Here is a 24899-nt window from a genome sequence, read left to right as displayed (position 1 = left end):
AGCCTCTTAACTTTCAGCCTCTCCTCATCTATTAGTTCTTTCCTTCTTACCTAGAAACATGCCTGATTCTCTTCTATCCTTAAAAGTTCATTAGCTCTTAGGATTCTCATTATCCCCCTTGTCCTTCCCCTTCCTTTTTTATCCAAACTTCTAGATGTCATTTATACTTAAATCTAGGAAATTGTTCTCTCCAGTTAATAACAATCTGAATTGCCCAATCTAATGGTCTCTTCTCAAACTGGATCTTTCTTGACTTCTCTTCATTTACCACAGTGCCTAAAATATTGTAGGAACTCAGTTTGCGCTTGGGAACTGACTTAGACGAGATGAGCTGGGAGGTGAGATTCTCACTTGTCCTTGCCATTGTGCCCAGTGACTAAGCTTGCTCACTTGTCCTTTGCTCACTTTCTACTCACTTCTCAGTTCCTTTAAATCTGGCTTCTAGACTGACCCCTTGAATCAAATTTCTCTCTAAGGTTATCAACAATCTCAATGCTGAGCTCAATAGCTTTTTGTCTGGCCTCATTTTACTTGATTTTGCCAAAGTTGCTGACACTGCTGATTATTCATTCCTCAGGCAAAACTCCTTGGCTACCGTGAAAATGCAGAAGCTGCATGCCCTCTCTCTCTCCAGCACATCCTCTCTTTCCTCCTCTCCCTTTCTCTCTGCTTCTATGTAGCTCTACACTTGGTCTCATTGGCTCATCCTTCTGTTCACTACATGGAGCCTTTATCTTGGTGAGCTCAATAGCTCTTATGGGTTCAGTCAGCTTCCCTACTCGCACCATTCCCAAATTGCTCTCTCTAAACCTCAACTTTCTCCAGTATTCTAGTACTGTATCATTGCCTGTTGGTTACCTCTACATGAATGTCACACAGGAAGTGGTTTTCTAAGTCAGTCTGCTGTCTATTTGCAGTTTTTGTATACAAATTAAGGACACCATTTCTATTTGAATTTAATATTACTGCTTTGAACCTCTTCTCCTATGTAGTTGATCAGTAACTATATACTGATATATACTGATGATAGCTTGTATAAATGTCTAAAACATTAAATGATTTTCTTCCAAGGTCCTTTAAGCCAAAAAAAAACTAGATATAGGGTCACTCCTCCAAATGTTATAGATGGTACCAGCCAGTATTCTTCTAGTTACTCAAAGTTGCAATCTTGGAATTACCCTGTGATCCTTCCCTCTCCCTTAACCCTCACAGCTAATCAGTTGCTAGGTATGCTGAATATCCATGACAAATCTTGCACTTTTTTGGATTACTGCCATAGTTTTCTAATTTGTCTCCTCCATCTTGAATCCATCGTATACTCGAAATTCCAAGTTGATAATGCCAACATACAATTCTGACCACATCACCCACCCCCAATGACTTTTAGGATGAAATACAAAATTCTCAGTCTGGTAAATTTAAAGCTCTCTACTTGAATCTGGGTACCATTTCCACCATTATTTCTTCTTATTTCTTTTCTATTCAAACTGGCTCACCACTCTAGCTATTCTCCAAAAAGGACATTTCCCCCTCCCCTCTCTGTATGCCTGAATAAGACACATTGCTGAGTCTCAAATGAACTCACTCTGCAATTCCCCCTTGCAGAAGTCCTTGTTTCTTTCAAAGCAAATCCTATAAAGCAAGTGCCACCTCTTATAAAAGACCTTCCTTTATTCCTTCCTGCCTCTTTCCTGCAGAGTGATTAGCAGCCTCTCTCCTTTAAAATTATCTTTTATATAATTTGTATTGTATTTGCTTTTGAAAGTAATTGTACTGTATTTATTTATAGAAATCTATCTCCTAAGTAGAATGCAGGAAGTTTACATGTTCTACTCTCATACACAGTAGAAATAAATGTTTATTAATTTTAAGTAAGCCCTGGAATATGAATAGAATCTCCCATGAGATATAAAGACACTAAAGAGTTCTTTCTACACTGACAATTCTCAAATCTACCCATAGTGCCCTAACATCAACTGACCTCCAATCTTGCATCTGTAATTGCTTTTCAGACACTGGGATCTAGATGTTCTATAGACAACCCCCTAAAATTGTTCTCAACCCCCAACATTCTCTATTAATGTAGCACCAACAGTCTCCCAGTCCCTCAGTTTTGCAAGCTAGAAGTCATTCCCAACCTCTTCCTCTCTCTCACTCCTATGTCCAAGCTTGTGCCAAGATCTGTTGATTTCATCTCTACGATTCTCTCTCAAATACACCTCCTCTTCTCTGACACTGCCACTCTGCTGGTGCAGGCCCTCACACTTGGACTGTTGCAATAGCTTGCTGATGGCTCAGCCTGTCTCCAGTCTCTTCCCAGTATGACCATTCAGCCAACTACAGTGATTTTTACTAAAAAATGCAGGTCTAACCATAGTCACCCCACCCCAAATAAAGTCCATGGAGTCCCCAGGATCACATATGAAATCCCCTGTTTGGAATTCAAAGTCCTTCACACCTGGGCCCCTCCTACCTGTTCAGTTCTTATCTCTTCTAGCCAGTGATACTGACCTTCAGGATGTCCTTTGAACAATATCCTACACCTATTGCCCCTGTCCCCCAGGCCTGGTGTATTCTCCCTCCCCTGTTCCTATTGCTTCCTTTAAATTTCACCTCCAACCCCATTTTCTTCAGGAAGCTTTGCCCAACTTCCCTCAATTCCAGTATCCATTCATCTTGCATATCGCTTGTCTGCACAGATTTGTTGTCTCCTCTACTAAGTTATGAATTCCTTGAAGGCAGGACTGCCTTTTGCCTTTTTCTGTGTCCCCAGTGCTAAGCACTGAGTCTGCCACATAACAAACACTTAATAAATGCTTACTGATTGACTGATCATACAACTTAGTATCAAGTGAATGAAGAATGACTATTGCCTGACTATAAACTAGTGGGCTATACAGCCACAGAGCAGGTGGACAGGTGCATAAGAACAGATGAATGAAATAAAGACAGAATTGATCAGAAGGAAAAGGGGCTGGGCTGCATTTCAAGAACAAATAAATTTTTAAAGATAATTCCAACCTCTGCAATGAAACAAATACCCAATCCTTTTAAATATCAGTATGTTTTCTGGTGATGCTGTGTAGCTATGGGTCATGGAATGACATCATCTCCAAAGAATTAAACCTGTGGATTACTCAAAAGGAAATTGAAAAGGTATAGAATGAATATAAGCTGTGATATACAGGTCTCAATCAACTACACAGGAGAAGAGGTTCAAAACAATGGTATCAAACTCAAATAGAAATAGCATTCATAATTTGTACACTGCAAACAGCAAATAGGAGGCTGACTTAGGAAGCCACAGATTAACATTTTCTATGTTTTACTATATTTTTATTTATTTAGTTAAATATTTCTCGATTACATTTTAATCTGGTTCTGGCTAAACTCAGGAAATGTTACAGGTCACAATGAAGCCCAAGAGTTTTGGGTTGGTATAAAGTGCACAAAGAGTGGGCGGGGGCCATTCTTTCTCCAAGCTTTTATATATATATATATATAATAGAGTATGGTCCAATTACTATTTAGCCTCATGTGCTTGGGACCTCAGTGCATCAACTCAAGCCTCAGCCCATTACAATAAAGAATATTTTAAAAGAGATTTATGAACAGAATAGGAGGTAGATGAGTCACATAGTGATAGCATGTGATAATTGCAAAAGTGCCAGCATCCTTTACTGGAATACACACAAATGTGAGGAGAATGTCAATGGACAGTCAATGGAAAAGTTAAAGGAGATCATGAACGTGAAACTGTATAGACTGAGAAAGCATGGTCAAGTGGGATAAGATTACAAATCCATTAAAATACCTAGTCTTGAACCCAATACTACCTAAAAATGTTTAAAAGTCCAAGGGAGTCTAGCCATGAGTTAAGTTATTAGTAGGTCCTTGGACATATACCACTTTGGACAGGTCCTAGAAAGCAATATGAGTAAATCTAAATACAATATGGATTATGCTAATAACATTGATTATAAATTCTCCAATATCTAGGAATTAAAATAAAAACAGGTTCGGCTGTTATTTTTAAAGGATTTTTTAAGCATGTTTCCACACAGTTGAACATTTTCTTTCTGATAGTGGTGACTAAGGCCAAGTGACCAATGCCCTTGTGAATGCAGAAAAACCTCAGCTCTTGCTAACAAGCAGGGGGAGACAAGGCAGTGTACTATGACTAAAACCAGGGGGGAGAACCTCTGCAGAGTAGGGTTCCAGAACCTCACTGATAGAAACTAAAGGAATCATTACAGAAAAATTGACCTAACTTAAAAATTTATGACATGATAAGAGTACTGGGATTATATATAGTTTTGCATATTGCGGACATCTCACTCTTAGAAATAATAAGAATTCCTATGTGTTGATCTATTTTCTCCAAAAAGTTTACTTCAAATTTTAAGAACTATAATGTATGAAAGACAGAAAAGAACTACTTTATGAGTTGATTTTCTATTTTAACAGGATAGCTAATCTTGATTTTAATGAAAGTTTATCAATGACTAATGTTGTCTGTACTCTGCTCTATTCTCAGCATCCTCTGTAAACATTATGGTAGGCACCAGAAGCTTAGAGGTAGTTGTAGTGGCTACAAGTAGGCATGGAAGCAAAGTTCTAATTTTTCTTAAAGCACTAAGTTTTCTGGTTGCACTCTTTTTTTCTTTTCTACCCAGGACAGCTTATTAACCACTGCTCACCTCTCCAACCAGCATTTCATATATAAGTACACCAAGCCCCCACCAGTCCACGGCTCTCGTATAAGACGTTTCAGTCAAGACTTCTGGAGCTAGAAATTCTGGAGTGCCACAAAATGTGCTCGTTCTGTCTCCGAAGCCCATTCCTAAAAAATAGAAATACCAAATCACTCCTTAGATACCTCATATGTTCTCCCCTCTCCCCCAATCCCCTCCGCCTAGAGCTAACATAAAAACTAGTTGATATTTAACTAAATAAAAAATACACAGGGAGAAGCAAATATCATATATCATGCTAACACTTTTCCCAGAATAATTCTGCCCCCTCACCCTTGGCTCCATCTCATCATTTTCTGATGAGTAGATAAAAGTACCTAAAATGGTGATTAAGTAAATATGTAACTCTCAACTCAACCCAAAATAAATAAAATAAATTCTATCCAAAATAATTTTAGTATTTTCAGTATATTGATTTCATAATAGACTATTGCTTTTTTCTTCCTTCTTTTGGGAAGATGATATAATGTATAATGTGTCTAGAAAACAAGATGGAAAAAATCTGAAGTTAATAAAAATAAAAACCCAAAATCTAGGTAGTGATTTTTCTGGATAATCAAGTGTTGAACAAGGTTGTATCTGCAAATTTGTCATCCAATGTAATCCAATTTATTTAGTCCAATTTATTTTCAATGTGCCTATTCCTATAACTTACACATGTAATTATCAAATCTACATTATACAAATTGGTGATATTAAGTCAACAACAAATATTTATCACAGAATAGACACTTCCAAAAAGCTGAAAACCTTTTATATTACTTTTAAAAACAAATAAAACTTCATGAGTTCTTTAAATGGTTGAATAGGGCATAGGAGAATATGTTTATTCACAAATAAATTCTCCACACATTTGAAGGTTCAAGTAACCTCCAAAAATCAGAAAGGGAGGCATTTAATAGAATAGGGAAAAGAAATGTCCTGTTCATATGCATATCACTTTCAAGGCATAATAAAGCATTCTTTTGTCTCATTTTCATAAACAGCAAAATCTGTATCTACATTTTTAGATATTCTTTCGGGGGGTAGGGAGGGAGGGAAGAAAGAGAGTAGAGAGAATATGAACCTATAATTTCATCAAGTTAATGTGCTCTCAGTTAGGAAATATCCTCTATCAGTGCAGACCAGCACCTGACTCAGAAACTTATAATTCTTAGAAAAACTACTTAAGGACTTCTTGAGGGTCATAGACACATTGTTTATCAGAGGTAGGCCATGTACCTACATCTTCCTTTCAGGATGGCTCTAAATCCATTATCTGATGGCTAATTTTCCTTGTATAAGTTGTCCATTTATATTTGTCAGTTATTGTAGTTAATTCATCCAAAGGAATCTTTAAGACAGCTCATTTAACTTGGAAGTAGTTTAACTCTTCTCTGACATGTAGCTTGTGAAGGCACCAAGGCAAGAAAGCATATTTGATGTATCCACAGCCCGTGGGCATTATTTCCATCAATTACATTCAAACTGGATCTCTGACCCCAATCATATTAAATAAAAAAGCTCATCTTTGATAACTTCGTTTAAAACAAGATGTTCTCTGCCTCATGATCTACAAGCCTTAAAATGTTATGCAAAAGTCTCCCCATTAAACAAAAACCACCAAGAGGAAGAGCTGCACAGATGAATCCAGAAGATCTGAGTTCTAAGCATGCCTGAGATGTCCTGGCAGTGAGACCCTGATTCAAAAGCAGATCTCTAAGGTTGTTTAAGTTGACATGAAGTTCCTGACCTTCACTTGTACAGGGAGTTCCCCAATATATACACTAGTAAAATCCTAGATCCAATTCAAAGAAATTTTTAAAAATATCAAAGAAACAAAAGAAAAAAAAATGGACCTCAGTGCTAGACAGCCCCTTTCGTTTTAATAGAGACTGTGGTAGTGTGACAAAAAAGGAAGGAAGACTGAATTAATTAACAAATAGCTCTGGGATAGTCATCAATATTAATTTCAATCTGAGTACTTTACCTAAATGGGAGTTCTGGCAAGATGATCAATGAAGTGACATATTATTGGAACAACTAGATCAAATCAACAAATACCTTCTTGCAATCAAAAACAAAAAACAGAAGAAAAAAAGGAATCTGAATCAAAAAGGAGGTATGTTTGTAAGTAAAAGGCAAATCAAATAAATGGTCAAAGGATATGAACAGACAATTTTCATTGAAATTGAAACTATTACCACTCACATGAAAGAGTGTTCCAAATCACTATTGATCAGAGAAATGCAAATTAAGACAACTCTGAGATATCACTACACACCTGTCAGATTGGCTAAGATGACAGGAAAAAATAATGATGAATGTTGGAGGGGATGCGGGAAAACGGGGACACTGATGCATTGTTGGTGGAGTTGTGAACGAATCCAACCATTCTGGAGAGCAATCTGGAATTATGCCCAAAAAGTTATCAAACTGTGCATACCTTTTGATCCAGCAGTGTTTCTATTGGGCTTATACCCCAAAGAGATACTAAAGAAAGGAAAGGAACCTGTATGTGCCAAAATGTTTGTGGCAGCCCTGTTTGTAGTGGTTAGAAACTGGAAAATGAATGGATGCCCATCAATTGGAGAATGGCTGGGTAAATTGTGGTATATAAACGTTATGGAATATTATTATTCTGTAAGGAATGACCAGCAGGATGAATACAGAGAGGCTTGGAGAGACTTACATGAACTGATGCTAAGTGAAATGAGCAGAACCAGGAGATCATTATACACTTCGACAACGATATTGTATGAGGATGTATTCTGATGGAAGTGGATTTCTATGACAAAGAGACCTAACTGAGTTTCAATGGATAAATGATGGACAGAAACAGCTACACCCAAAGAAGGAACACTGGGAAACGAATGTGAACTATTTGCATTTTTGATTTTCTTCCCGAGTTATTTTTACCTTCTGAATCCAATTCTCCCTGTGCAACAGGAGAACTGTTTGGTTCTGCAAATATGTATTATATCTAGGATATACTGCAACATATTTAACATATATAGGACTGCTTGCCATTGGGGGGGGGGGGGAGGGAGGGAGGGGAAAAAAACGAAACATAAGCGAGTGCAAGGGATAATGTTGTAAAAAATTACCCTGGCATGGATTCTGTCAATACAAAGTTATTATTAAATAAAATAAAATTAAAAAAAAAAAAGGCAAATCAAAGAGTAAGCAGAGCTGTTTTCCTCAACAGTCAAAGGCAAGAAAAGACATCATTGTACAGATTTTTTGAACAATGTCTTTTGCAGTAAGATCATCATGATAATTGTGGCCTACATTCCAGCATCTGTTAAAGAGGATAAAAAAGGAGAAAAATTCTACATGAAGAATCTGACAAGTACTTCCAAAAAAAGAGAATAATTTTGATACTTAGCACCTTAACTATGAAGATGGGCATAGGGGAAGATGATGAAAATATAATGGAAATTAAGGTTCAGGTCTGACAAATTGACGAGGCTAAAGGCCAGGTTTTCACAATTCCATATGAGGTCTTATGACTGAATATAGAGGAGGAGGTTTGCAAAATTTTAACTTATTAGCAATAAGTGTTTAATTTGATTCCCTATAAACCAGGGATTACATAAAAATTTCTTAGGTGAAAAAGGGTCATAAAAGGAAAAAGTTGAAGAAGCCCTGGGTTAAAGGACTGCAGACTGCTCATAAAATATCCAGCACTTTAAATTCACAGAGAACTGGTTGGGGTACTCGATAAGCTAATTAATTTGTCTCTTACATAGGTAGAAGAGGGTCAATTAATGGTGAATATGATAATCATTGAGAAGCACAAAAAATGAAATTGACAATATAACAACAGAAACAAAGAAATTTGTTACTGTATTCAGCTCTGTGTACCTGGACCACTTATTAGAGGAAATATAAAAATATCAATACAGAAGGTGAATGATAAGAAGACATAAAACAATACAACAGCTTTAACTTGACCTATAAAATGAACAACAAATAAAAAATGAAGAAGAAGAAGATACAATCCAAGAAGTGCTTTAGCTAGCAAAGAGCATGGTGGATTTAGCTTGAGAAGAACTGGGTGTGAGTCCCAGTTCTTATTACTTTGCTTGTTTGACCTGTTTTTTCATTGGTTAAAATGAAGTGTTTGGGCTCACTGGCCTCAAAGTATCTTCTAGCTCTCAATGTATGATTCTATGCCAAGAAGAGGGATATGACAGAAAAAGGCAGTAAAAATGGCTTAGAACATAAATTCGCGTGAAAGTATTACAAAGGAGGAAGATCAAAAAAACAAAGATAGTTTGAGGCGGGAGCCAAGTGAGCGCTATCAGACCAAACTGGTGAACCTCTGTTGTGGTCTTCAATAAGGACTTCTTTGTAGCCCTTGTGACTGTCAGAATCCTACCAAGCACAGCTCAGAGTAGACAAGAACTACCTCACAGTGAAGGGACCCACACTGAGCAGGGACCCAGCACTGAAAACACTCAAGATTCACATTACTCACTACCTTCAAAAGGTCACAGGACATGTTGTTATTAAAAAAGAAAAAGACAAATGAAAAAATTTTTACTACCCACTCTTCTACAGAAAGATACTTTCGCACCTTTGTGGAAAATAAATTCAACATCAATGATATCATTGGTGAAAATAAGAAATGGGAATATAAAGACTGCCATCAACGATTCTCAAATAGGTCACATCTTTACAAAGTAAACCTTAAGGTAAAAACAAAACTCAAGGCATCATTTGTGTTTATACTAAGATCACATAAGAGCCTTAATAAATGCAAGTAACAGACATATCTGTTTATTAATATGAACATGTTAATAACTGATTACTGACAATCAAATAAGACAAAATATTTGCCACTATGATGAAAAGTAGCAATGTCCAAATGGACAAAAGATTGTTGAAATTGCTCTGCAGTTTCTTTGGTAGATGATACTAAATTGACTCTGAGTTGACTGCATGAAAAACCCAGAATATTAATATAGCTACATTCAAGAGACTGCTTTAACAATCCACACGTGGAAAACTAAATGGATGAAAAATAACTATTGTCCAGACTATTATGCATAGTTGAAAAACCATTCCACTGAGTAAACATACTAATACATATATCTGAGACTTCAGATATATGAAGTGTCAGACACTTCAGGTGACTAATAAGCAGTGCTCAGAATTTAAGAGAAGGAAGTTAATAAATAACTGGATAACATTTAGGAAAACTGCATAATAGTAAACAACTAACATTTATGTAGAACTTTAAAGTTTATGAAGTATGTATACATATTGTCTTCTTTGATCCTAGACTCTGCAAAGTGAACTTTCACCCTGAGTTTAGAACTGATTCTAGCCCTTGGAACCAGGCCTCCACACACTACTTTCCTGGCTGTCTCCACAACATTCCTCCATCCCTAAATCCCCACTTTTAAACTCCTGTTTATATAATGTTTTCCTCAATAAGAAATTTATTAAAAGCAAAGACTTGTGTTTGCTTATATTTGTATACTTAGAGTTTATTGTCAGTGCTTAGAATAGAGAAAGCATTTAGCAAATGATTTCCCTATCTAAGTATCTATCAACCTCCTAGTTTCAACAATTCCAGATTATTTCCTACCACAAAGGGCCCCTTCCCCTCTTTTTCTCCGCAACAGAAATACTTTCCTGACAACATCAAATGTTTGTGAATTTAGGAACATTCAATCACGGAAAAATCAAATTCTATGTAAAGCAAAGTACTATGGACAGATGCATATTGGGGTCAAATGGGCTTTGGTGAATTTCCAAAGATGACTAGTTCATAAGGAAGAGGTAACATTAAGGAAATGAGTGATAGGAAAAGGAGGTAGGTTAGTGATGTGACAAAAACAAGAGGGAACAGATGAACAGCTACAGTTTTCTACTTCTGTCCATAAAACATACAGAGATTTAAAGGAAGGGTTTGGTACGTTTAATTGATCCTGAAGAAAGATCTGTGAAAAACACTAACAAAAATCACACAGAAGGAGTGATAAAGCATGGAGAGTTTGCAAATTACACTAATGGTACCACGTTGACAAGATCAGATTCACTAAATTAGTGAAAAAAGAAAGCTGGCTTTTAAGTAATCTTAAAGTAAGATACAAGCCTTCACAATTGTTTTTGTACAATGCTTAATAGGGACAGAATCAATTAGTAGCTTACTGGTATTTTTCTACAAAGACAATTATGATATATGTATATTCTTCCATGATGATATCCAGGAAAATTTCAATGTTTAATAATGTCAATGTGTGACATTATTGAATCATAATGGAGCTGAGGGAATACTGAAATGGGAGAAACTTGTATTCCAGAGAAGTGGCCCTATGACACTGAGCAAGTCATTCAATCTCTTTCCAAATCTTCCACTACTCAAATGTGGAGTAGATCTGATGATCCTTCAAGTCCCTTTCACCTCTGAACTTCTGTGAAATTCATAATAACATGATAATTAAAAGATAAGAACAATCTTAATAGAGGGAAAAAAAAATACTTGAAACGTACCTTCCCTTTCACAAGCAACATTAGGAAACTACCAAAATACAAAAGGAACAACGAGGCTTTGAAAAATAACTTCAATAAAAGTAAATTACCTTCTTTGCAAAGACCAAAATCAGCAATTTTCACAAAGCCCTCTGTATCTAGCAACAAGTTATCTAACTTCAAATCTCTATGTGGGGAAAAAAAAGAAATGGAAAAGAAATTAAAATTAATGTAACGAAATGAATATATAACCTGGTTTAAAAAAAAAATAAATTCCTTCAGCAATAAATGACCAAATATCCTCTTTACCAAGTATGGATTTTCCAAGTTCTGATTTGGGATTTAAATCCTCTATTGCTAATTTTGATTTTTTTTTTCCATCTCCTTTGGGCAATACTTACTGCTTTACTTGCAAATTTGATAAATTAGCATTCAGTTCTTTCTGTTATGGTAGGAAAAAAAAAGCATACCGAAAGGAGTGTTTTTATCACTTAAGAAAATATAGTTAAAAGAAGAAACCTCAATGCCATAAAACCTCAACAAACTCTGCCTTCATTCATTTAGAATTTGTGACTTTGACCTGAGCAAAGTTTAATTTTGCCACTGTGCAGGAAAGAAGGATTTGCCAAGTTAATAAGTAATCTAAAGTAAGTTGTAGAGAGTATCTTTAACCTTCCTGAGAGAATATAAGCTTTATAAGGATATTATCACAAGTATTTTATCGATGCTAATCATATACTAATTTTTACTTATGTCTAAATTCTCTACTTAGGAATACCTTCTTGGCACTTTGTTTGAATTATAAATTTATTTGAAAGTAATGAGATTTTTAGTTTGTGGGACTTATGCCATAATTTTTATTGGTTTTTCTCTACCTATTGGTATAGTTTAGTTTACTTTCATTCCTCATTTGAAAACAGGAAAAATCAAGCACAATCTACATTTGTGCCAGAATAATATGAAGTATCCTGAGATCTTTAAATCAATGAGAAGAAAAGAGGAAAAAAATTTATTTCCAAGGAAAACTTGCTGTCCTTATTTTGAGGTGTTTTTATAAATCACATAAAAAATATGAGAAGTCTAATTAGCTTTAATTTCTTATCCAAACCCATCGTCAGTGTATAAGATTTACTTACCTATAAACAATTTTGTGTTCATGTAAATATTGTAATCCAAGAACTACACATGCAGCATAAAATCTGTTTAAAGAATTAAAGCAAAACAGATTTAATACATTTTATTGATTTTTGCTTTTGATTTATAACCTTCTGCTTTGAAGACACCAAATCTTTTAGCTTTCAGTCAAAAGCAGTTAATTGGTAGAAAGACTGGAGAATTTTCAAAATGTATTTACATATACTTTATATTCAGACTAGATTTTGTATAGCTACTTGGCAAAGCTTTAAATGAATTGACAGAAGTTTAAGAAAACAGAGCAAACTCCAGAAGACAGTTGAAACTAAAGGGTCTGAAGAAATTTTAACCTGCCATTATCTCTTTATTAACTTACCATTTTGAGAGTTTAGAAAGACTTTGCCTAATGTGATTTTAAAAATGTCTTGATTTTTTTCTAGTTCTATGTAATCAAATTATTTTATATTCAATGACTAAATATTAAATATCTGTGTGCACAGCACTGTGCCAGAAGTTTGGAGAAATGTAAAAGGAGATATTAGCTTCATAAAACTTATGGTGTAGCATGATCAAGATTATACAGAATGGCAGCTAGGTGGTACAGTAAATAAAGTGCTGGGCTTGAAGTCAGGAAAAATGGAGTTCAAATTCAACCTTAGACACTTAGATAGCTGTGTGACCCTGGCCAAGTCACTTTACCCTATTTGCCTCAGTTTTTTTATCTGTAAAAATAAATTTGAGAAGGACATGGTAAACTACTACAGTATCTCTAAGAAAATCCCAAACAGGAGTCAGAAAGTCAGGCATGATTGAAAAATGACTAACAACAACATCAGGGTCAAGGACCAATGATTTTGTCATTATGGAAACTAATCTCCTAAAGTACCTGTAGAGCTGCTTGAAACTGAGAGAGGCTAATTGACTTGCTCTTGGTAGCAGACCTAGATTTCAGCAGTTTTAAATTCAAATGTGACCTCAGACACTTACTAGCTGGGATCCTGACCAAGTCCCTTCACCTCCACTCCATTTAGAAAATGCAGATAAGAGAAGTACCTACGTCCCAGGGGAGTTGTAAAGATCAAAGGAAATTAATATTTGTGAGACACTTTGTAAACCTTAAAGCATTATAATGATTATTGTGTCTGAAGTGAGATTTGAACCATTTCCTTTTGATTTTCAAGTCAACTACTCTATAAACTATAACATGCAACTTCAACAGTTTAGGACTAATCAATTTAATACTTTTATCATTTATTTATGTTTTTCTCAATTTCAAAAGTACACATTTGTCTTTCTAACAAAGTTATTATTAATTCCCTCAAAGTATAGGGCCTGTGCTATTTCTTTTCTACAGTCCATAGTTAAATTCAAATTAAGGACTGACACTTTCTCATTGCCATCAGCACTTCTACTGGAAAACAGAATGAAAGATGACTAATCATGGTAAAAATTTAGAGAACATTGGGACCTTTAATAGTGACAAAAAATGGGAAGAAAAAAATCAAGTGATCAGAGATGGGTGGTAGACAGCAAATAAGTGATTTGTGCAGGGTCACAACAGATTTCAGATTCAGACTTCAAACTCAGATCTCATGACTATAAATCAGCATGTTTTCCATTAGGTAGGTGGAAATGAAACGCAGTAAGGTTGATTTGTTTGAGATACTTAAATCACTAAGCAAAGTCACTCAGAAATGTCATTTGTTATTTGGAGTAATTCATGCTAGAACTTTCTTATTACCATGAATAATAGAGTAAGGAATACCTGGACAGTGTGATATAAGCTTAGATAAAATAGAAAGAGAAAATCTGGAGAACCTTATTAATAATTAAACAGACCTATCCTTCAAAAAGAAATCATGGCTTAATGTTCATGGTTTGGGAAGGAAAATACTTATAAAAAGCACAGAAAGTATAAAAGTATACTTACACAGCTCTTGGTTCAGAAAAGACATCAGTATGAATGTGCATCATTAGGTCCCCACCGGCAGCATATTCCATTACGAAGCAAACATGCTCTTTGGTTTGGAAACAAGCAAAAAGGTTCACCAAAAAGGGATGCCTTACACTATTCACAGTTTCAAAAATTCGTTTTTCACACATGAGGCTGCAAAAGAACATTGAAATGGCAATTCAGTCATCAGACATTTAAATTACAACTGATAAATAGCAACCTGCCAGTAAACTAGCACTTATTATGAGTCTGACCAGTGCATAGTGTTGATAATAGAATGAAAAGGTAAAAGTCCTTACCTACATGCTCTCAATCTAAAGAGGAAATCATGCAAACAACTCTGTAAAAACCTAGCTATGTGTAGAATAAAAAGATAGGCTGGAACAAATTGTGAAGAGCTTTAAAGGTCAGGTGTTTAAAACTTATTTGAAAGAAATAGGAGGCCAAGTGAATTTCAGAGTTGGGAGAAGATTGAGAGAAAGAAGCTGCTGTTTAATCTGGGTGATAAAAGCCTTAAAGAAGATTTTGTGAGCAGAAAATGATAAAATGAAACAGATTTTAGTGGTGTAAGCAACATAATGTGGCAACAATTGGACATGGGGTGAGGAGAGAATAATATCAAAGTTCTGAATTTGGGATATCAGAAAAATGGTGTAGCTTTTTTGACATAGCTAAGTTTAGAAGATGGGTGGGTTTGACAACAAAGATGTTAAGTTTTATTTAAGACAAGATGAGTTTGAGATGCCTCGGAAATATTCAGCTTGAAACATCTAATAGGCATAAATCACTGCTGATATGGAACTAAAGTTCAGGGAAGAAATTGAGGTTCAATATGTAGCTATGAGTCTCTATATAAAGATGAAAATTAAATCCATGGGAATTATAAGGATATAATGAATTTGGCTGAAGAAAAGAACAACATATTGGGGAGATGGCAAGGTATAAATGAAGATTAAGGAAGGAAGAGCCTTTGGGTGGGTCTGGTGACAGTGGTAGGGAAGGAAACAGTAAGTATGGAAAAGCTAAAGATTAAAGAGATTATTGGGTGGGGAGTCTGCTGGAGAAAATAATAAAAATTGACCTTGATAAGGGCTACCTTTTTTCAAAAACTAGAGGAAAGAAAGTGAGAGTATGGAATGATGACAAAAGGTTTTGAGTTGAGAAGGAAAAGCCTGACAATAGGCCAATAGAATTTGTGCTCCTAATCATACTTTTATGTGAAGTCAAAGATGCTATAGTGCAAAAAGTAGTTTCACAGGAAGCATCCTGGTATGGGCCAGCAACTGAAATACCCACATCCATTACAGTAGGTTTGGCATTACTTATTAACTGGGGAATGGCTAAACAAGTTGTGGAATATGAATATAATGGACTACTGATGAGCAGGATGATTTAAGAAAAACCTTTAAGAAAAATCTTTAAGAAAGATTTACGTGAACTGATGCAGAGTTAAGTGAGCAGAACCAGGGGGTATGGTACTTAACAATAACAGCAATATTTTATGATGAACGACTTAACTATTTGAGGAACATAATGATCTAAGACAATCCCAAAGAACTCATCATGAAAAATGCTATCTGCCTCCAGACAAAGAACTGATGGTGGCTCAATACAAAATGAAACATACTATTCCCCCTCCCCTTTTTTTTTTGAGTTTTCTTGCACAAAATAACTAATATGGAAATACATTTTAAGTGATTGCCCATGTATAACCTATATCAGGTTATTTTCCATTTCAGAGAGGAGGGAAAGGAAAGGAAAGAGGGATATAACTTTGAACTCAAAACTTAAAAAAAATGTTTTGAATGGGTTTTACATGTAATTGGGGAATAAAATATTTTTTTAAAAAGAGAGAATAGGTTTTCCTCTGAATAGTTTCCATAAGGAGCTGACAAGATATGCAGGCAGAACAATGCTTCTTTCCTTCATGCAATGCTAAAAGCCTCTGACAGAAATTACTATGTGGACATTTCTATCAATGCAATTTACTACTAATTCATATCTAATTATTTTGTGTGGTTTTTTAAAAAATCCTTCCTATAAAGCTTTCATAGCATGTCAGAATAATACAAAATAAGCTTAGGATGGTTAAGTGAAGTCAGATTGTGGTGGGTCTTAAAATTCTAATAGTAAATAATTCCAATTTATAATTTATCCTAGAAATTATAATGAAGCATTTAAAATTTTTGAGTAGATTAGTAATATGGTCAGATCTGTGACTTAAGAATACTAATTCGGCAAAGGAAGACAATGGGGAAAGGGGAAAATTTGTAGGGAACCAATAATGAGGCTACTGTAATAGTTGTAATAAGAGGTGATAAGGGTCTGAACAAGGGTAGTAGCTATTTGAGTACAGATTATAAATTGAATGCAAAATATATTGAAATAGATTTTATGTAACTGGGCAACTGATTAAATTTCAGAGGGCTGCTCAGAGGATAGAAGCTTGAGGTGACAAATTCAACAAGTGGAAGGATGACAGCTTTTTTCCCCTTTTAACAATATGAATAACCGTGTATGTGTGTGTGTGTGTGTGTGTGTGTGTGTGTGTGTGTATGTGTGTGTGTGTGTACGTGTGTGTGTGTGTACGTGTGTGTGTGTGTGTAGTTTTTGCTCCTTGAGTTTATTACTTATCAAGAGGTGGATATTACATGTCACCACTGAGTCCTGTGAAATCATGGATGAATATCATATTGATCAGATTGTTAGATTCTTTACAATATTATTGTATGATACTATATACAATAATATAAATTATCCTCTTGATTCTGAACACTTCACTCTGTATTAGTTCATAAAAATATTCCCAGATTTTTCTGACAAATTTCTCTTTGCCTTCATTATTTCATATGGCCCTTTCATGTTCTCTCACATTCATATGCCATAATCTGTTCAGCTATTTCCAATTATGGGGTTCCTTCAGTTTCCAGTTCTTTGCCTCCACTTTACCATCACAACAAAGTTGCTATTGCATCTTTAAATCCTATTCCTCCTTCTCTGAGGATATCATTATTTTCAAAATAAGTTTGGAAGAGGGATGTGTCTGGGATTAAGTATAATGAGTTCTGTTGGGGGCATTTTGATTTTGAGATGCTGTAGGACATGATATCTCCTCTATCCACCAACAGTTGATAGTATAAGACTGGAATTAGGAACAGATATTAGAGCTGGACATATGGATTTGGGAGTCATCTGCACAAAGATAACTGAACTCATGGGAAGAGATCAGACTACTGAGAAAAACTAGAACAAACAATACTGGACTTGGGATCAGATGAAGCCTCTGACTTACTACCTATGTGATTAAGGTTAAATCATTTAGCTTTTGTAAACTCCAATTCCCTTACCTGTAAATTGAGATAAATACTCTTAAGTACCTACTTAATGGAGTTGTTGCAGGGACCAGTAGGTACAAATATTCTCAGCAGCTTTTTTTGTGAAGGCAAAGAATTGAAAACTGAAAGATGCCATCAATTAGGAAAAGGCTAAACAGATTATGGCATATGAATGTGATAAAATATGTGCTAGGTCAAGCAGGCTGCTATTAATATCTTCAGATTTTTCTTTTCTTAAAATAGTGTCCTTGATTTTTTCCATTCTTTTTATGTCTCCCTTCTTCCAGCTATTTTAGTTAATTAATACCCAAGAGAATTAAAAATCAATGACTTTCCCTATGTGTTGTTTCTCCTATTAGAGTGTGAGCTAGGACTATCTTAATTTTCTATTTATATCCCCAATACTTAGAATAGTGCTTTGCAGAAAACAAGTCCTTTTAATGCTTCATTCATTCATTCATTTGTTCACATCAAATCCAGCACAAATTTCTTCTATGTCTACATCTAGCTACAAATCCCTTAGTTTTTAGTGCCCTTTCCATGGCCTTATATAAAAAATGAGATACTATGAATATAAATGTGGTAGCTATTTGCTATTTTGTCTATAAATGTTCTTGAGAATGATCAGAGTAAGTCCCATGCAGTTCTGAGTATATAATGTTTGGTCTCTTTTGTTGTCCTCCACCCTCAATGTTCTGGATAGACAGTATTGCCTTTGGCTGCTGTGGAATCTTCATTTGGCAAAGAGGTGATTATTTTTCCTGGCTGAAGCAGTTTCTGGGCTTTTTTGGTGATTCTATTAGTGAGATTTCTTTATGAAATAATGATAAGAGTCAGTGCCCTTATTTTTAGCCATTTTTCACTCAAGACCTAGTTTAGACAATGCATTAAATTGCTGTAACTGCAAGTTATATATTCTACTTTTTATCCTTTCTTCTAGTTCATTCTGACCTTTGTTCTACCTAGTTAGACTAAACATAATCCCACAGTTAGTGACTTCCATATCACTAGCAGACAGGAAATGACTCCCAGAGAAATAATTTCCTGTCTGTTAAATGTCAGTTTCATTTTTTGTGATGTTGTTCATAACCTGCCACAATTAGCATCTACTTTGTGAAGAGAATATCAGACTACATAGGTGTGAAATATCTGAATCTAGAAGTCTGTTTTTTTTTCCATTTCCTAATCCCAAATTCTATTTCCCAAAGTTATTTTAACTCAACAAAATTTTATTTTAATATAAAACATATAACTGATAACGTATTTAAATGTAGAAACAAATCTATATTTTTCTATTAAACCATAACAAAATCAGATCAAAATATGACACGTATTTGACTTCCTGATCAAAATATGGCCTTTAGAATTCTACAGTAACTGTCTAACCAGAATATAAAATACCTATTTCTTACTAGAAAATAGGTGCGAGTATACTTTCCTTTAAAAAAAAAAAAACATAAAAAAGCAAGAGTTGATACTAAAATGAGTTTACTTTAGATTTTTCAAAGTACTCTGGAATTTAAAACTACAAATTACAGTGTGGCAAGATGTAGGCCCATCATCCTTAATTTCACTCTATGGTGTTTTGAATCTTAACATGAACTCTTTTTGAAAAATGAAAATAATTGTAAAGATGTATTTACACAAAGATCTGGATCTCATGGCTAATAGGTTTTTAAAAATTAAATATAATTATAACAATGTTTAAAAAGTCTACCTGCTGTGTTAAAAGCAGCATGGTCTTTTAAATGCTATATTATTATAGTCATCATCTAGATAATATAAGACACCTGTTCAATTTTAAACAGTGACAGTAAATGTAGCTATTATGAACTATTGTCTAGACTCCATTTAATAGCTTCATATTACAGATGAATTCCTACCCTGTACATATTACAATCTGTTTTTAATTATGAACACAAAATCTGAAGTTAGTTTGTTTTTTAAAGCTTTAGGCTTTTTGTGTGCCTTCATTCTAAAAAAATATTTCAACAGAAACCTAATATTAGGAAATTATAAAGAAAACGTTAAAATGAGATTTATAACCCAATCAAGATCAAAGGATAATTGACCCCTAAAGTTTTTCTAGTTTCAGATCTAGGATCTAAGAAATTTCTACTAAAATACTAAAACATTTAGTAAAATCATTAAAAATATAATGTTATTGTTTTCAGTCATGTCTGAGTCTTCATAATCCCATTTGGGGTTTTCTTGGTAGAGATACTGGAGTGGTTCAACATTTGCTTCTCTGTTCTATTGCTGCACAATAGAAGATCATTGGCTCCAGTGGCTTCCTATTATTTCTAAAATCCAATGTGAGAAATGTTCTGGAATTTCAAGTTCTTTGGAATTTCATTTTTTCCTACTTTCCACTTTTTCTGCATTTTCCTCTCCTCCAGGCACTCTGATCAAGTGATGCTCCCAACTTTGCCTCTTGCTGCGGTTGTCCCCCATGCTCCAAATGTGTTCCCCTCTCACTTCACCCGGAATCTTTTAATAGTTAATTCAAATCCCACCTTAGGCAGAAGATGAAGCCCACGTGGCCACACCACTCCCCCTTTCTGAGATTATCTTCAAGTTACAGGGTCTATATATATCTCCTATTAGAAAGAATTTCTTGTCCCAAAGAGATCATAAAGAAGGGAAAGGGATCTGTATATGCACAAATGTTTGTGGCAGCCCTCTTTGTAGTGGCCAGAAACTGGAAACTGAGTGGGTGCCCATCAACTGGAGAATGGTTGAATAAATTGTGGTATATGAATAATATGTAATATTATTGTTCGGTAAGAAATGACCAACAGGATGATTTCAGAAAGTCCTGGAGAGACTTACATGAACTGATGAGTGAAATGAGCAGGGCCAGGAAATCATTATGTACTTCAACTACAATACTATATGATGACCAATTCTGATGGACCTGGCCATTCTCAGCAATGAGATGAACCAAACCAGTTCCAATGGAGCAGTAATGAACTGAACTAGCCTATGCCCAGCGAAAGAACTCTGGGGGATGACTAAGAATCATTACATTGAATTCCCAATCCCTATATTTTTGCCCACTTGCATTTTTGATTTCCTTCACAGGCTAATTGTACAATATTTCAGAATCTGATTCTTTTTGTACAGCAAAATAATGGTTTGATCATGTATACTTATCGTGTATCTAACTTATACTTTAATGTATTTAATATTTACTGGTCATCCTGCCATCGGGGGGAAGAGGGGGGGAGGAGGGGAAAAATTGGAACAAGAAGCTTGGCAATTGTCAATGCTATAAAGTTACATATAACCTCTAAATAAAAGGCTATTTAAAAAAAAAGAAAGAACTTCTTGAAGGCAAATAACCTAACTCTGTCTTTCTTTATATCTTCAGCAATTTGCCCAGTGCCTAGAACAGAAAAAGTGCTTCAGAAATGCTTAGTGACTATTCACCTAGGAAATTTTGGAACATAGATATTAGGGAAACATAGATATTTGGAACATAGATAGTAGATTCATATATACATTGATCCTCACAGGAACAATTTTTTTATTTATTTTTTATTTTATAATCATTTTATTTTATAATTTTTTATTTTTTATAATCATTAATATTTTTTAATCAGCAACTTTTAAACATCAATCAAAACTAGAATGGAATTAATTGACAATATGATTTATCCCCACTTGATCTAATTTCTTTTTTGGATTGAACTGATGATTTTCTTGGCTACTAGAAACTCTAGATGAGAAAATGTCCTTTGCCACTGCAGATCTGCAATTAGATGAGGGGAAGGGAAAGAGGGAATCAGATAGACAAGACACTATCTGGTGTCCCCAGGACCCCAATAGTTCCTGCTCTGGAGATCAGCCAAATCTATAATGCCTCCACATTACAAATAAAGAGGCAAATAATATGATGGGAGAATTTAAGTGGATGACTTATCAAATGCACGGTGCCACACAAGGAATTTGGTTCTCCAGTGAATCCTGGAAATACACATAAAAACTTCTGTGTGATTTCAGGTAGCAGGAAAAAGAAAAGAAGTGAAAGGGAATAAAGAAAATCTAAGTGGATCTAATCTAATTCAAGTTGGACCACAGATAAATCCATTTCTTAAATACCTTTTAAGTTCTTATTACTACCCTCAGCATACTGAAAATGGTATGGTATTTTGCAATTAAAAAAAATTTTTTTAACATACAACATTCTCTTAATTTAGCAACTCTGTATGAGGTAGAGGCTGGCAAGGTATCATTTAGTATTTTTAAATATTGTAAAAGAGTATCAGAAAAGTCAAATGACCTCTCACTTGTTTGTTACACAGACACAGACACACACAGTCTTCCCTGTACTCTCTCCATCTACAGAAAAAACAGGGGAAAACAGAATGTGAAGCTAGAAGACCAGTTTCTATGTACCATACAGCTACCCATGAACATTAACAGATATTGCTTTAATGAAATACATATTTCTTCCAAATATTTGAAAGTGATCTCATGACCCAACATTTTTTATAATAAGTGATATTGCTACTTGTTTTACAATGAATGAACTAAGTCGCTCTGTCCTGCTGTTTACGTTTAGCACATCTGCTTAATCAGGGAGTCTGGATCTGTAATTTCATTGGTATTACAGCAGAGGGCCACACCAATCCTTCCAGTGTCTCAAACTCGCATCCTGGAGTTCTCTCTTTTTGCCACGCCATCTACCATATTCATATGGTCTGCAAATTTCACTTTTGCAACATCTCTTGAATACGCCCTCTTCTCTCCTGACTCTGCCCCATGCTGGTGCACATCCTCTTCACTTCATACCTTTATTGCTGCAATATCTGCTAATAGATCGGCCTGTGCCAAGGTTCTCACTCCAAAACACACTCTACTCAGCCATCAAAGTGATTTTTCTAAAGGGTAAAAAGTTCCTACTCAAAAAGTTCCAGTGGCTTCCTATCGTCTCTGTTTGGCATTCAGAAAACTATGCCTAGCCCCCTTTTAGCTTTCCTGCCTTCTTTCATTTTATTCCTTACCAGATATTCTTTGATCCAATGTCACTAGCTGCTGGGAAGTTCCAAAAATCTGCCACTTCATTTCTTGGCTCCAGACTTTTCTCTGGCTATGCCCTATGCCCTCCTTCACGTTTCTAACTACTGACCTCTCTGGCTTCCTTCAAGTCTCAACTAACATTCTATCTTCCACAGAAAGCCTTTCTTTTTAATTTATTAAAAGCCTGCCCTCTTGTTAATTTACTTTCTGCTCTGTTCTCTATATAGATTGCTTTGTACATATGTATTTGCTTGCTGTCCCCTTTATTACACTGTAAACTTTAAGGTAGTGACTATAAGCTCAGTGCCTGGTACATATAGGAGCTTTATATATGTTTATTGAGTAATTAACTGGGATAGGGAACCCCCAATGAGGAAATTCCTTCTGCTGCAATAGATCATTAACTGTTCTTAGTTGTTTCGGGCACTGAGAGATTAAGAAACTTGTGTCAGAATCAATCTATGTCAGAGATGGGTTTGAACCCAGATTTTTACATAGTCTGAGGTCAGTCCTCTGTCCACTAACCCAAACTGCCTATCAAAATCTTTTTCCATACAGCCACTGCAATTTATATATATGTACAATATAAATACATGTTATACTGACTTACATTTAATGAGCTCTTAAAAATAAAACACAATTAGAATATTTCAAGAAAATAAAAATTCAGGAAAAGAATATTGTAGAAATATGGATATGAACATATAAGAAATAGATCATTCTCAAGGGTGGAAAGTATAAAGAGTTAAACCAGACATATTTTCTACTACACTGTTGGGGTTTAACCAATTTGCTGCTTCTACAAAAGTGGATAATTCATATTAATTGATATCAACAATAAACATACACATAAGTAACAAAAGTTATTTATGTCCTTCAATCATACTTTTAAGGGATCCATAATAATTTTGTATTTCACGTTATATGAATTCTTACATAGAATGAAGAATGGCAGCTGCTTACATTTACCTATTACTTTACAATTTAGAAAATGTTCTCACAACTATAGATAAATAATGCTAATTCCATTTTATACATGAGAAGGCTAAGTTTGAGATGTTTTAAATGGCTTTGTCAAAGGCATACAGCTAATGAAAGTTAGAATGAGGATGTGAACTTAAGAATTCAGACTCCCATCTAAGCACCTTTTCTTACACCCTAATGCCAAACACTTCAAAGATTAAGTATCTCCTTTGTAGTCAGGCAAGAGGCCAAGTCCTGAGGATAAAAAGAAAGGCAAAAACAGGGCTCTTGCCTCAATGAACTCAACATTCTCATGTGAGAGGCAAAATGTAACCAGACATAGATGGTGTATATAGAAAATAATTTCCTTCCTATAGGGATGAAGGGAAGAATGTGAGGTTTGAGCTGAATCTTGCAGGAGGCCAGAACAGCCACTGCCAAAAATGAGTGACAAGCTGGAAGTGCTCTGTTTGAAGAACATCCTGGAAGCCAAGGCTACTGGACCATGTGCAGAGGAAGCAAAGCACACTGACTACAAAGTTGGGAAGAGCTTTCTATGGCAGAGCAGAGCATTAAGGAGTTCTCCTTAAGAGAACAGGGAGAACTGGGACTTTACTGAAGGGGAGGGGGAATCTGCCTTTCCCTCTGGGAAGGTCATTCTAGGAGCTGCATACATGGGTAATGGAATGGGTAGACTTGAGACAAGGCAATGGACCAGAAGGCCATCTGAAACAGCCCAGGCATATGAGTGAAGGAGGCATGTATGTACAAGGAAGAGAACGTAGGCAAAACAGGTTATGAGAGTACAATCCATTAGATGATCCATTAGACTGGGAGCTCCTTGAAGTCGAGGACTGTCTTTTGCCTCTTTTTGTATCCCCAGAGCTTAATTAATGTTTATTGATTGAGAGGATGATCATACCCTCCCCTCAAAAATCATAGATCTCTATGACTTTTGGTACAGAGCCAAGATGGCAGAGTACCAGGAAGTGATACAACCCAGCTTCTCCACAAAGACATGCCATATGAAGTCCTGATTGGAAAATCCAGGAAAAATCACAATAAGTCACTTATCTAGCCCAGACTGGCAAAGGAAGACAAGAGAAGTGGTCTGTGGACCTTGGACTGGGTCTGGTCAGGGGGGTTATCACCTTGAAACTGAATGAAAACTAAACCAGGATAAGGAGAAGTCCCCAAAAGAACCACCTGATCTTGTGATCCTACACAATAGATTCGAGTTGGCGATGTTGTCATTCCCTACCCAGTTTT

At 35.4% G+C, this 24899-nt stretch overlaps 1 protein-coding gene across 3 annotated transcripts in view; it reads right to left on the bottom strand.

Moving 5' to 3' along the window:
• PKN2 (protein kinase N2) overlaps positions 1 to 24899 on the bottom strand; it is a 181389-nt gene that overhangs the window by 12515 nt on the left and 143975 nt on the right. For all 3 annotated transcript variants that reach the window (XM_051999330.1, XM_051999331.1, XM_051999332.1), the window contains 4 exons: positions 14284 to 14460; positions 12356 to 12418; positions 11330 to 11406; positions 4701 to 4843 (listed from right to left, as the gene is read on the bottom strand). In XM_051999330.1, the coding sequence (XP_051855290.1) occupies positions 4701 to 4843; positions 11330 to 11406; positions 12356 to 12418; positions 14284 to 14460 (460 nt within the window). The remainder of the gene's footprint in view (positions 1 to 4700; positions 4844 to 11329; positions 11407 to 12355; positions 12419 to 14283; positions 14461 to 24899) is intronic.

Source organism: Antechinus flavipes, chromosome 4 (assembly GCF_016432865.1).
Source record: "Antechinus flavipes isolate AdamAnt ecotype Samford, QLD, Australia chromosome 4, AdamAnt_v2, whole genome shotgun sequence".
Taxonomy (NCBI): domain Eukaryota; kingdom Metazoa; phylum Chordata; class Mammalia; order Dasyuromorphia; family Dasyuridae; genus Antechinus; species Antechinus flavipes.
Note: the sequence above shows the minus strand (reverse complement) of the source record. Positions and strands in the feature narration are given on the sequence as shown.